The 13344-nt window shown below is 38.6% G+C and overlaps 2 protein-coding genes across 9 annotated transcripts in view; one reads left to right on the forward strand and one right to left on the reverse strand.

Moving 5' to 3' along the window:
* Positions 1-5648, forward strand: part of LOC128242778 (dynein axonemal heavy chain 5-like) — a 109099-nt gene extending 103451 nt beyond the window's left edge. For all 7 annotated transcript variants that reach the window (XM_052960091.1, XM_052960092.1, XM_052960097.1 and 4 more), the window contains 6 exons: positions 1448-1674; positions 1981-2253; positions 2783-3045; positions 3324-3693; positions 4158-4310; positions 4527-5648. In XM_052960091.1, coding sequence (XP_052816051.1) covers positions 1448-1674; positions 1981-2253; positions 2783-3045; positions 3324-3693; positions 4158-4310; positions 4527-4913 — 1673 coding nt within the window. In that variant the 3' untranslated portion in view covers positions 4914-5648. The remainder of the gene's footprint in view (positions 1-1447; positions 1675-1980; positions 2254-2782; positions 3046-3323; positions 3694-4157; positions 4311-4526) is intronic.
* A 6804-nt stretch (positions 5649-12452) lies between these two features.
* The window catches only part of LOC128242450 (methionine--tRNA ligase, cytoplasmic-like), a 62402-nt gene continuing 61510 nt past the window's right edge, over positions 12453-13344 (reverse strand). For both annotated transcript variants that reach the window (XM_052959604.1, XM_052959603.1), the window contains one exon: positions 12453-12895. In XM_052959604.1, the coding sequence (XP_052815564.1) occupies positions 12734-12895 (162 nt within the window). In that variant the 3' untranslated portion in view covers positions 12453-12733. The remainder of the gene's footprint in view (positions 12896-13344) is intronic.

Consider the following 13344-nt stretch of genomic DNA (forward strand, 5'->3'; position numbering starts at 1 on the left):
ACTTTGATTCCTGCAAAGTCAATCAATTCTGCCATGTATTGTAAGCTTGTCTGTTATTCAAAGTTCAGGTGTTTCAGGTGTAGCCTTGGCATTGTTGTCCTTAACAGTGTTTGCATTGGCTTGCAAATACTTAAAGCTTGGCCATGCCCAAAAACTATGTGAAAAAAAACACTTTGTACACATGTCGCCAGTGACAATATACAAGTTTGAAGCAAGGCCCATAATTCTGACTTGAATGATTCTTGAGGTATGCCCCATCTTAAACTGAAAAATAACAGACATTGGTGCTCTTGTTGTTAGTAATATTGGCCTTGATGCATCATTGTTATCGGGACCACTACAGATCCTATTAAAATTTAATCCTCATACTTGATGCTATACATGTACTTAATTTTAAGAAGTTAATGTACCATTACTGTAGTCAGATTGAACCATCATTACCATTTTTATGTAACAATACTAGGGATGGCAACGAGTACTCGAGTACTCGATCGAACGTCCGAGTACTCGAGTACCAAATCACTACTCGAGTACTCGGGGAAAAAATTCTATAAAAATCACAAAATACACGATTTACAGAAGAAGTAACAGATCTGGTTAGTTGCCAAGAGGACAATTTATGGTCCCTCTAATCCCCGCTGTGTACACAATTTACCCTCATGAATTAGTTGAAAGTCGCAAACTGTCAACAAAGGGCCCCTATTTCCAATTAGAACTGATTTCAATTAGCGAAGTTTTGATAGCGGAACTTTCACCTACACAGTTCTCTTGGTTACCATTAAGAGACCTTTCACCAAACAATGGACGCTAACGAGGGAACGAGTAGTAATGGTTAAGAGCATTGATCTCTTAATGGGCGTATTTTAACTATTTTTGCAATGTTTATCACAGTTGATTGGTTGATATCTTAAATCAAGAATTAATTAATGAGATAAACAACAGTACGAAGTATTTCGTTCATTATTTTTATGTATGTTATTAATTTTAGTTCATTGTAATTCTGATTGATGTTCATTATAAATCTCGACTATCTAGACGCTCGAACAAAATCGGGGATTAACTTTCCAGCTTCATTGTAGCTAATTTGAAGTGCATTCTTATTTAAAATCATTAAAGTGAAATGAAAAGGACAAAGTTAAAAGCATGAAACAGCATTTGTTTTCCTGTTAAAGTACATAATGAAAGTATGATTTAAAGATGAAAATTACCAATAATACGACCAACGCACAATATACGCCATGAACGATACATGTATACAACAAGTTGAATTAAATGTTGAACATGTATACACGATCTTGTCTTTCCCAAAAACGAATTCATTTTTTCCGAGTAATCGAGTACCCGAGTACTCGATCGAAAGATTGTCCGAGTACTCGAGTACCAATTTAACTACTCGTTGCCATCCCTAAACAATACACAAAACAAATTCTACTTCTTTACTCCACAGAAATCCGAGCAATCTCCATGGGTCAGGGTCAGGATGTGCATGCGCGTCGTCTGATCTCAAACTGTCTGCAGAACGGAGGCTGGCTTCTCCTCCAGAACTGTCACTTGAGTCTCGACTATGTGCTAGAAGTTCTTGATGTCATTATCGAGACAGAGACCATCCACGATGAATTCAGGGTCTGGATCACCACTGAGGAACATCTGAAATTCCCCATCAGCTTCCTACAGGTATATTGGGATATGGCAAAATATTGAAAATAAATGAAACTTGGTACCCACAGCCTATACACATATGGCAAGGCCCATAACTTTGGCTTGATAATTATAGAGTAATGCCTCTTTGTCCAACTGAAGAAACAACAACAAAACAAAACACTGCAGCAAACTTGTTATTTGTTTATGGAGTTTTTATGGTGTATTTAAAATACAAAAATTGGTTTTGCAGTAAATTTATTATCTGTATTTTATCTCGATATACAAATCAAATTATAATGCTCATACTTAAACATGCACTTTGAAACATTTTGACCCCAGGTTGCCATCAAATTCACCAATGAGCCGCCACTGGGTGTGAAAGCCGGTTTGAAAAGATCGTATGCGGGAATGTCGCAAGATTTCCTGGATATCTCCAACATGCCACAATGGAAGCCCATGTTATACGGCGTGGCTTTCATGCACACCGTGGTTCAGGAGCGCAGAAAATTTGGCCCTCTTGGCTGGAATATTCCATACGAGTTCAACGCTTCTGATTTCAACGCAAGTGTCCAGTTTGTCCAGAACCATCTAGATGACATGGACTTGAAGAAGGTTAGTAATAATTCAGTTTAACCATGTGGATGACAAAGATTTGAAGAAGGTTAATTATCATTCAGTTTAACAATCAGTTTCTGGAAAGTTCTTGCTCAACTGAGAGCACTTTTAAAATCCTCTGTATATAAAAGATAGGAAGGAAATAAATTCTAGTTCTTTCATCATTATGCCCCCTTCAAAGAAGAGGGGGTCTATTGCTTTGCACATGTCTGGCAGTAGGTCAGTCGGTCCGTCAGTAGACCAAAGCTTGTCCGAGTGATAACTGACAATTCCTGGACCTATGGTCATAAAACTTGACATGAAGATTCGGCCTGACCAGTAGATATCCCTATCATCGGGTCAAAGGTAAAGGTCACAGTGATCTAGAATGTGAAAAGGTCGTCCTAGTGATAGTTATCTTCAGGCAAGTTAATCACAGAATTAATGTTGACTCATCAATATACATGTTGGCGAACTCTGACCAAACCATTACAAGGTCTCCTGTTTAAAACAGTTTTTATCACACACCAATGGCTTCTACTTTCAGGGCGTAGGCTGGACATGTGTACGTTACATGTTTGGAGAGATCCAGTATGGTGGGCGTGTAACAGATGACTTTGACAAGCGACTCCTTAACACGTTCTGTAAGGTCTGGTTTGGGGAAACAATGTTCAACCCGAACTTTGTTTTCTACAAGGGATACCCTATCCCGAAATGCGTGAAATACGCTGACTACATGGAGTACATCAACGGATTGAACAATACAGACACTCCGGAGGTCTTTGGACTTCATCCTAACGCTGACATCACGTAAGTCCTATCTCACACTATTCTCTTATAACAAAAACTCTTAATTATAATGAAAAATGTTTAGTGGAATGCCCCTCAAAATTTGAATTACAATATTTGCTTCTATTGTTTTAGAAGGTGGTCCTTTTTTGTAAAAAAAAATTACTGTTTGTTTAAGCTTGAATGCACTAAATATCTGCTATGATAATTTACAGTTTAGATTTTTCTGTGATCTAAGTGAAACATACATGTAGAATGATATTGAGATATTTTAAAGCTTATTATGTATTTGTTTGCAGTTACTCCAGCAAGACAGCAAAGATCATCCTAGACACAGTCCTAAGCATCCAGCCGAAGGACAGCAGTGGCGGTGCAGGTGAGACTCGTGAATCCATGGTAACGAGGATCTGTGATGATATGCTTGAGAAACTACCCAATGACTACATCGACTTTGAGGTCAAACAACGCCTACAGAAAATGGGCCCTCTTCAGCCAATGAATATTTTCCTGAGGCAGGAAATTGACCGTATGCAGCTTGTGATAGCAGCCGTAAGGTCCACTCTACATGATTTGAAACTTGCTATCGATGGTACGATCATTATGAGCGAGAACCTCCGAGATGCTCTGGACAGCATGTACGATGCCAGGATCCCCAAAGTCTGGGGAAAGGTACGTAAATGTAGACTGGCTGCTTAAGTTGTCTTAGGATTAAGATGTTTAAACTTTCAATGTGTTTTATTTCAATTTTGTTCAATATGAGTTGCTTTCTTACTTTATTAACAAACACCATACTGCAACTTGAACTGAATTTTGTACCGTGTAAATCAAGCCTGAATTTATTTACCGGTAATATTCAACAAAAGCTTAACGAGAGTTTTCCAGGAAAAAGGGCATTTTCTGTCCTATTAAATAATTGTTTAAACCTAGACTGGCAGCAATAATTTGATAAAAGGACTCAATGTTAAAGATACTTTGTTAATTTATCAAAAAAACTGATAATGTTTAACAATTGTTACAAATATCAATATTTTCACATGAAATGATTTTTTTCAATATATGACCCTTTAAAACATGAGTGGGTCCCTGTTAATCTGAACTAATATTCCTATTTTTGTAACCTCTCTTCCATATAGATATCTTGGGACTCAAGCACCCTTGGTTTCTGGTTTACTGAACTGATTGACCGTAATGCCCAGTTCAGCACCTGGTGTTTTGAGGGTCGTCCCAACACTTTCTGGATGACTGGATTCTTCAATGCTCAAGGATTCCTTACTGCCATGAGACAGGTAATATTTTGATGTCAACCTTCATTTTGCCTCATTGTCTATGTCATTTTCAATTATGGTCTGGTCTGTACATTTGTCACTTTTATTGAACAACTGAATGCTTATGAATTTGAAAGAACTGTTGCTTTCAATTTTGGCCAACTACAGAACAAGTTCCAGTATAATTTTTTGAGTTTTTGAAACCTTGCTAACCTTGCTGTTCTCACATCTCTACAGGAAGTAACTCGTGCCCACAAGGGCTGGGCCCTGGATACAGTCATCCTTCACAATGAGGTGACACGGTCCATGAAGGACGACATCACTCAACCCCCATCAGAGGGCGTGTATGTATACGGCCTCTACCTAGAAGGTGCAGGCTGGGATAAACGCGGGTCCAAGCTGATCGAGTCCAAGCCCAAGGTTCTGTTTGAGATGATGCCCGTGATCCACATCTTTGCTATCAATAGCACCGGCAATGTCGACAACAGGATGTACCAGTGCCCAATCTACACGAAACCGCGTAGGACCGATCTGACCTTCATTGCAGTAGTTGTTCTGAAGACGAACCAGAACCCCGATCATTGGACGCTGCGGGGCGTTGCATTGTTGTGTGATACTAAGTAACTTTTGCACAAATTATTGGACTGTGATGGATTCTGTGTGTACTACATTAGATTTTATTCTACATAAGCTTATTTAAATCATTATTTGGACTCAATAAAGTACATCCGGTTTGTGTTGGAATCCTACTTTTGTGTCGTCAATTCGTGATTGAAAATCTTATTTGTTTAGTACCTGCAAGACTTTTCTTACAATGTCATTTTTTTGTGTGATTTTGTTTTTTGTATAACAGTAGATTTTTGAGCTATTGTACAAGTAATTTTGATTATATTATTAAGTTTATATTTATAAATTCCGTCCACTTTTCATTTTGTAAGATCATTTTTATATGAACTCTGTTTTGTTTGCTTGCATATTATTATGAAACAAAATTACAATTTGTATAAGAACCAAAACGTTGTTTGTTATAATACCTTCATGTATATTTAGGACATAGGACATTTAGGTTTACATGTCAAGTTATTACATTTAATATTTTTGCACTGTCTGTGATTTAAATCAAAGATTTTATTGATCGGTATTTGAAAGTGATATTGTAATTTCAGTGTTATCATATTTGATATTGCCATCCATCCACATGACCTGGGCTGCAGGTCCACAGTGATCATTATTATATTACATTCCACAGTTATTACTCTTTTATATTACATAAAACTGAGTTAACCGTGTATTGTCTGTGATTTTTATTGTAGCTGTTTATCTTATATTTATTAGAAATAAATACTTTTATTCCTCAAATGTTTTGGGTGGTGTTTACTCTGGTTCTCCTATGAATGGTCCTTCCAAGTACATGCACCTTTTAGCGTTAGTGCAGTCGATGAGTTGTGGTAAAAGTATTTTCCGATTTGACATGGAGTCCCGATTACAGACACTAAGATCTACTTAGAGTTATTGAGACCTAACAATAACTTAGAGCTAAGGAAATATTAGAATTTGTTAGAGCTACTAAGATATAATTGAAAGCATTGCTTTATGATAAATAGATATTCAAGAGTTGAAAAAGGCTTATTTTATTTTAAGGACTACATCGAGGGAACATGCCTCAGATAAGATTAGCCATTTTTTCTTTTGAGTGTGAGTTGGTTTTCATACCAATATTAATTGAAAATCCTGCATGAAAGTAACGCGGTGGATTATTCAGAAATCCCCTAGCAAGCTGGGCCTGAACTTCAATTTCGGTCTAGCAACACCAGTGACTTTAACCTTTTGTTTTGTTAAAAGCATACAACTATTCAAAAACAAAACAAGATCAGTTTTAAAATGATTGTATTACTAATGATACATATAGAAAGGTCCTATCCAAAGTTTGATTATATTCTAATTGTCTTGAAATTGATTGGTAGATACAATAATATTGCTGGACATAATAAATTGTATATCTCAACTAGGTTATCAAAATGCATGGGAATATGAATATACTATGTTGCCCAACTTACAATGACAAATGTAAAAAAACAAAAACAAGTTTGACTTGGCCTACCCTCAATAACTTCATATCAGTTATGTCAGGTTGAAATGTTAACACGCTCAATAGAATATTGAAATATTAAACTGGAGCTTTTAACCTAAGAGAGATAAAATTGATCATTAAGCTGTTTACGCATTGTTTTGTTTTTTGATAAATTGAAATTGTAAGAATAATTATTCACATTGTTATTATATAAGCTGTAATGTTGGGTTCTGTAGAATATATGTTCATGTATGTATGATATTCATTTATAAATGAATGTATTGGCCATCATGATTACTTTTTATGTCCCCGAAGATGAGCATATTAAAATCGCACCGTCCGTCCGTCCGTCCGTGCGTGCGTCCGGCTCAATAACTCATGTCGAGGCTGTAACTTTCCCTTGTATGAACAGATTTTAAAATAACTTGCCACATGTGTTCCACATACCATGACGACATGTTGCATGCAAGACCCGTGTCCCTACCTCTAAGGTCAAGGTCACACTTAATGTTTATTCACAATGAAGTGCTGCATATAAGGACATAGAGCATAGGTTGGCGTGTCCGGGCTGTAATTTTCCCTTGTATGAACAGATTTTAAAATAACTTGCCACATGTGTTCGACATACCAAGACAACATGTCACATGCAAGACCCGTTTCAATATCTCTAAGGTCAAGGTCACACTTAGTGTTTATTCACAATGGAATGCTGCATATAAGGACATATGTATAGGTTGGCGTGTCCGGGCTGTAACTTTCTCTGGTATGGATAGATTTCAAAATAACTTGCCACATGTATTTGACATGTAAAGGCAAGATAATCTTTTTATGTACTGACCTTGTTCATAGGTCAATGTCACATACTGTGACAGCTCTTGTTAATTTTAATAACCATAGGCAATAAGCTGATTTGGCATTAAACTTTGTTTATATTGAATATAGTACGTGGATAAGGTGATATAAAACCATTAATTTTGCTTCAATGAAAAAATCCATTTCATGATTATCAGTCACAGGACTTGTAAAAGACAGAGATTTTTAGCATATGTTTCTTCAAATGTTCCCATTTGAAATACCACAATCAAGTTGGTCAATATCAGAGGTTTGTCCCTGTAATTTTCATCATAGGTTTGGCCCTAGATGTTCATTCCCTGTAGTTTTTATCATAGATTTGTCCCTGGATGTTCAGTCCCTATATTTACCATCATAGGTTTGTCCCTTGATGTTCAGTCCCTTTAGTTTCCATCATAGGTTTGTCCCTTGATGTTCAGTCCCTGTAGTTTCCATCATAGGTTTGGCCCTTGATGTTCAGTCCCTGTAGTTACCATCATAGGTTTGGCCCTTGACGTTCAGTCCCTGTAGTTTCCATCATAGGTTTGGCCCTTGATGTTCAGTCCCTGTAGTTACCATCATAGGTTTGTCCCTTGATGTTCAGTCCCTGTATTTACCATCATAGATTTGGCCCTGGATGTTCAGTCCGTGTATTTACCATCATAGGTTTGACACTGGATGTTCAGTCCGTGTATTTACCATCATAGATTTGTCCCTGGATGTTCAGTCCCTGTATTTACCATCATAGGTTTGTCACTGGATGTTCAGTCCCTGTATTTACCATCATAGGTTTGTCACTGGATGTTCAGTCCCTGTAGTTTCCATCATAGTTTTGACACTGGATATTCATTCCCTGTAGTTACCATCATAGATTTGGCCCTTGATGTTCAGTCCCGGTATTTACCATCATAGATTTGTCCCTGGATATTCAGTCCCTGTATTTACAATCATAGGTTTGGCCCTTGACGTTCAGTCCCCGTAGATACCATCATAGGTTTGTCCCTGGATGTTCAGTCCCTATATTTACCATCATAGGTTTGTCCCTGGATGTTCAGTCCCTATATTTACCATCATAGGTTTGTCCCTTGATGTTCAGTCCCTGTAGTTTCCATCATAGGTTTGTCCCTGGATGTTCAGTCCCTGTATTTACCATCAAAGGTTTGTCCCTGGATGTTCAGTCCCTGTATTTACCATCATAGGTTTGTCACTGGATGTTCAGTCCCTGTATTTACCATCATAGGTTTGTCACTGGATGTTCAGTCCCTGTAGTTTCCATCATAGGTTTGTCCCTGGATGTTCAGTCCCTGTATTTACCATCATAGGTTTGTCCCTGGATGTTCAGTCCCTGTATTTACCATCATAGGTTTGTCACTGGATGTTCAGTCCCTGTATTTACCATCATAGGTTTGTCACTGGATGTTCAGTCCCTGTAGTTTCCATCATAGGTTTGTCACTGGATGTTCAGTCCCTGTAGTTACCATCATAGGTTTGTCACTGGATGTTCAGTCCCTGTATTTACCGTCATAGGTTTGTCACTGGATGTTCAGTCCCTGTAGTTTCCATCATAGATTTGTCCCTGGATGTTCAGTCCCTGTATTTACCATCATAGGTTTGTCACTGGATGTTCAGTCCCTGTATTTACCATCATAGATTTGTCACTGGATGTTCAGTCCCTGTAGTTTCCATCATAGGTTTGTCACTGGATATTCAGTCCCTGTAGTTACCATCATAGGTTTGTCACTGGATGTTCAGTCCCTGTAGTTACCATCATAGGTTTGTCACTGGATGTTCAGTCCCTGTATTTACCATCATAGGTTTGTCACTGGATGTTCAGTCCTTGTAGTTTCCGTCATAGGTGTGTCCCTGGATGTTCAGTCCCTGTAGTTTCAATCATAGGTTTGTCACTAGATGTTCAGTCCCTATATTTACCATCATAGGTTTGTCCCTTGATGTTCAGTCCCTATATTTACCATCATAAGTTTGTCCCTGGATGTTCAGTCCCTGTAGTTTCAATCATAGATTTGTCACTGGATGTTCAGTCCCTGTAGTTACCATCATAGGTTTGTCACTGGATGTTCAGTCCCTGTAGTTTCCATCATAGGTTTGTCCCTGGATGTTCAGTCCCTATATTTACCATCATAGGTTTGTCCCTGGATGTTCAGTCCCTGTAGTTAACCATCATAAGTTTGTCACTGGATGTTCAGTCCCTGTATTTACCATCATAGGTTTGTCACTGGATGTTCAGTCCCTGTATTTACCATCATAGGTTTGTCACTGGATGTTCAGTCCCTGTTGTTTCCATCATAGGTTTGTCACTGGATGTTCAGTCCCTGTATTTACCGTCATAGGTTTGTCACTGGATGTTCAGTCCCTGTAGTTTCCATCATAGGTTTGTCCCTGGATGTTCAGTCCCTGTATTTACCATCATAGGTTTGTCACTGGATGTTCAGTCCCTGTATTTACCATCATAGGTTTGTCACTGGATGTTCAGTCCCTATATTTACCGTCATAGGTTTGTCCCTGGATGTTCAGTCCCTGTAGTTTCCATCATAGGTTTGTCACTGGATGTTCAGTCCCTATATTTACCATCATAGGTTTGTCACTGGATGTTCAGTCCCTATATTTACCATCATAGGTTTGTCCCTTGATGTTCAGTCCCTGTAGTTTCCATCATAGGTTTGTCCCTTGATGTTCAGTCCCCGTAGTTACCATCATAGGTTTGTCACTGGATGTTCAGTCCCTGTATTTACCATCATAGGTTTGTCACTGGATATTCAATCCCTGTAGTTACCATCATAGGTTTGTCACTGCATGTTCAGTCCCTGTAGTTTCCATCATAGGTTTGTCCCTTGATGTTCAGTCCCCGTAGATACCATCATAGGTTTGACACTGGATGTTCAGTCCCTGTATTTACCATCATAGGTTTGTCACTGGATATTCAGTCCCTGTAGTTACCATCATAGGTTTGTCCCTTGATGTTCAGTCCCCGTAGATACCATCATAGGTTTGTCCCTGGATATTCAGTCCCTGTAGTTACCATCATAGGTTTGTCCCTGGATGTTCAGTCCCTGTAGTTTCCATCATAGGTTTGGCCCTTTATGTTCAGTCCCGGTATTTACCATCAAAGGTTTGTCCCTGGATGTTCAGTCCCAGTATTTACCATCATAGGTTTGTCACTGGATGTTCAGTCCCTGTAGTTTCCATCATAGTTTTGACACTGGATATTCATTCCCTGTAGTTACCATCATAGATTTGGCCCTTAATGTTCAGTCCCGGTATTTACCATCATAGATTTGTCCCTGGATATTCAGTCCCTGTATTTACAATCATAGGTTTGGCCCTTGACGTTCAGTCCCCGTAGATACCATCATAGGTTTGTCCCTGGATGTTCAGTCCCTATATTTACCATCATAGGTTTGTCCCTGGATGTTCAGTCCCTATATTTACCATCATAGGTTTGTCCCTTGATGTTCAGTCCCTGTAGTTTCCATCATAGGTTTGTCCCTGGATGTTCAGTCCCTGTATTTAACATCAAAGGTTTGTCACTGGATGTTCAGTCCCTGTATTTACCATCATAGGTTTGTCACTGGATGTTCAGTCCCTGTATTTACCATCATAGGTTTGTCACTGGATGTTCAGTCCCTGTTGTTTCCATCATAGGTTTGTCCCTGGATGTTCAGTCCCTGTATTTACCATCATAGGTTTGTCACTGGATGTTCAGTCCCTGTATTTACCATCATAGGTTTGTCACTGGATGTTCAGTCCCTGTATTTACCATCATAGGTTTGTCACTGGATGTTCAGTCCCTGTAGTTTCCATCATAGGTTTGTCACTGGATGTTCAGTCCCTGTAGTTTCCATCATAGGTTTGTCACTGGATGTTCAGTCCCTGTATTTACCGTCATAGGTTTGTCACTGGATGTTCAGTCCCTGTAGTTTCCATCATAGATTTGTCCCTGGATGTTCAGTCCCTGTATTTACCATCATAGGTTTGTCACTGGATGTTCAGTCCCTGTATTTACCATCATAGATTTGTCACTGGATGTTCAGTCCCTGTAGTTTCCATCATAGGTTTGTCACTGGATATTCAGTCCCTGTAGTTACCATCATAGGTTTGTCACTGGATGTTCAGTCCCTGTAGTTACCATCATAGGTTTGTCACTGGATGTTCAGTCCCTGTATTTACCGTCATAGGTTTGTCACTGGATGTTCAGTCCCTGTAGTTTCCGTCATAGGTGTGTCCCTGGATGTTCAGTCCCTGTAGTTTCAATCATAGATTTGTCACTGGATGTTCAGTCCCTGTAGTTACCATCATAGGTTTGTCACTGGATGTTCAGTCCCTATATTTACCATCATAGGTTTGTCCCTTGATGTTCAGTCCCTGTAGTTTCCATCATAGGTTTGTCCCTTGATGTTCAGTCCCCGTAGATACCATCATAGGTTTGTCCCTGGATGTTCAGTCCCTGTAGTTACCATCATAGGTTTGTCACTGGATGTTCAGTCCCTGTAGTTACCATCATAGGTTTGTCCCTGGATGTTCAGTCCCTGTAGTTACCATCATAGGTTTGTCCCTGGATGTTCAGTCCCTGTAGTTTCCATCATAGGTTTGGCCCTTTATGTTCAGTCCCGGTATTTACCATCAAAGGTTTGTCCCTGGATGTTCAGTCCCAGTATTTACCATCATAGGTTTGTCACTGGATGTTCAGTCCCTGTAGTTTCCATCATAGGTTTGTCACTGGATGTTCAGTCCCTATATTTACCATCATAGGTTTGTCACTGGATGTTCAGTCCCTATATTTACCATCATAGGTTTGTCCGTTGATGTTCAGTCCCTGTAGTTTCCATCATAGGTTTGTCCCTGGATGTTCAGTCCCTGTAGTTACCATCATAGGTTTGTCCCTGGATGTTCAGTCCTGGTATGCTTTGCATTAAGGCAATTTCGAAAAAATAAACATTTCTATTTATTCATTTATTGAAGATTTAGTATACTTTTAGTATTCGACAGCCTTTGAACATATGAGCGATTTCCACAGCGCAACACATAATCGGTGATTAGTAAACAGTCGGTTTGATGACTTCAAACTTAAAATACACTGAAAGATATTTCATAACAGACTGGAAAGTTGAAATTCGAGTTGTTCGAAACATTGGTTCCCTTGAGGGTTTAACTCGGTCCCCGCAGTCCTCGAGCCATCACAGTTTTACTGTACAATGGAACTGAGAATTGGTCAGAGCCAATTAACAATAACATTAAAAGATTAACAGGTTTGTCATCCAATTTATTAGATTATCGTTAAAATAAGCCAGAAAAATGTAAAATGAGAGAAATAAATATCATTTATTATAGTACAAGTTTTTTTACTTAACAAAGTGAAAATAATATTAAAGACTTCCTCAATTAAAATACAAAACTCAAGGTGTGAAATACACAAAATAATATTTATTTTTTTAAATAGTTCACATTAAACGGTGATTGTAATTTTCATTTCATACAAATAGATGTATGAAGAACAAGTCATTACAACTAAGAGTTAAAGTTCTCATCATTTTTTCTTTCCTTTCTTCTTTCCTCCACCCACTGCTGCATCTGGATCCATGCCCTGAGCCAAGGCCAACTGTTTCTTCAGGTCCAGTAGCATGACCACCTCCCGGTCCACAACACTCTTGTCTGCCTTGCTAGTCTTTACCTCTCTCACTTTATTGCCCTGTAAAAAAGTATACATTACAGGTCAATGGCCAAGGCCAACTGTTTCTTCAGGTTCAGTAGCATGGCTGTCTTCCTATCCACAGCGGCATTGTCTGCCTTGCTAATAATCAGCTCTCTGACTTTATTACTCTGTAAAAACTTTAGTTAATACAGGTCAAAAGTAAAGGTGAACAGTTTCTTCATGCACACTCACAGTGCCATATCTGTGTCCATGATATTCATGTATTTCTAATTATCAATAAACCTATGCAATGTTGATCTTACTTTCCAAAGAGACACTTATTGAATTTCATGGTTTTAATGGGTTGGATAATCCTCAAATTCAAGATTCCGATGAAAATTGGACCTTAAATTCTAAAATTATACTGTCGATGTAAAAGAGTGTACATGAAATATATATGGTCGCAGTATACAGTGAAGTTATATGACATGTTGTACCGGTATATG

The sequence above is a fragment of the Mya arenaria genome, chromosome 8 (assembly GCF_026914265.1).
Source record: "Mya arenaria isolate MELC-2E11 chromosome 8, ASM2691426v1".
Taxonomy (NCBI): Eukaryota; Metazoa; Mollusca; class Bivalvia; order Myida; family Myidae; genus Mya; species Mya arenaria.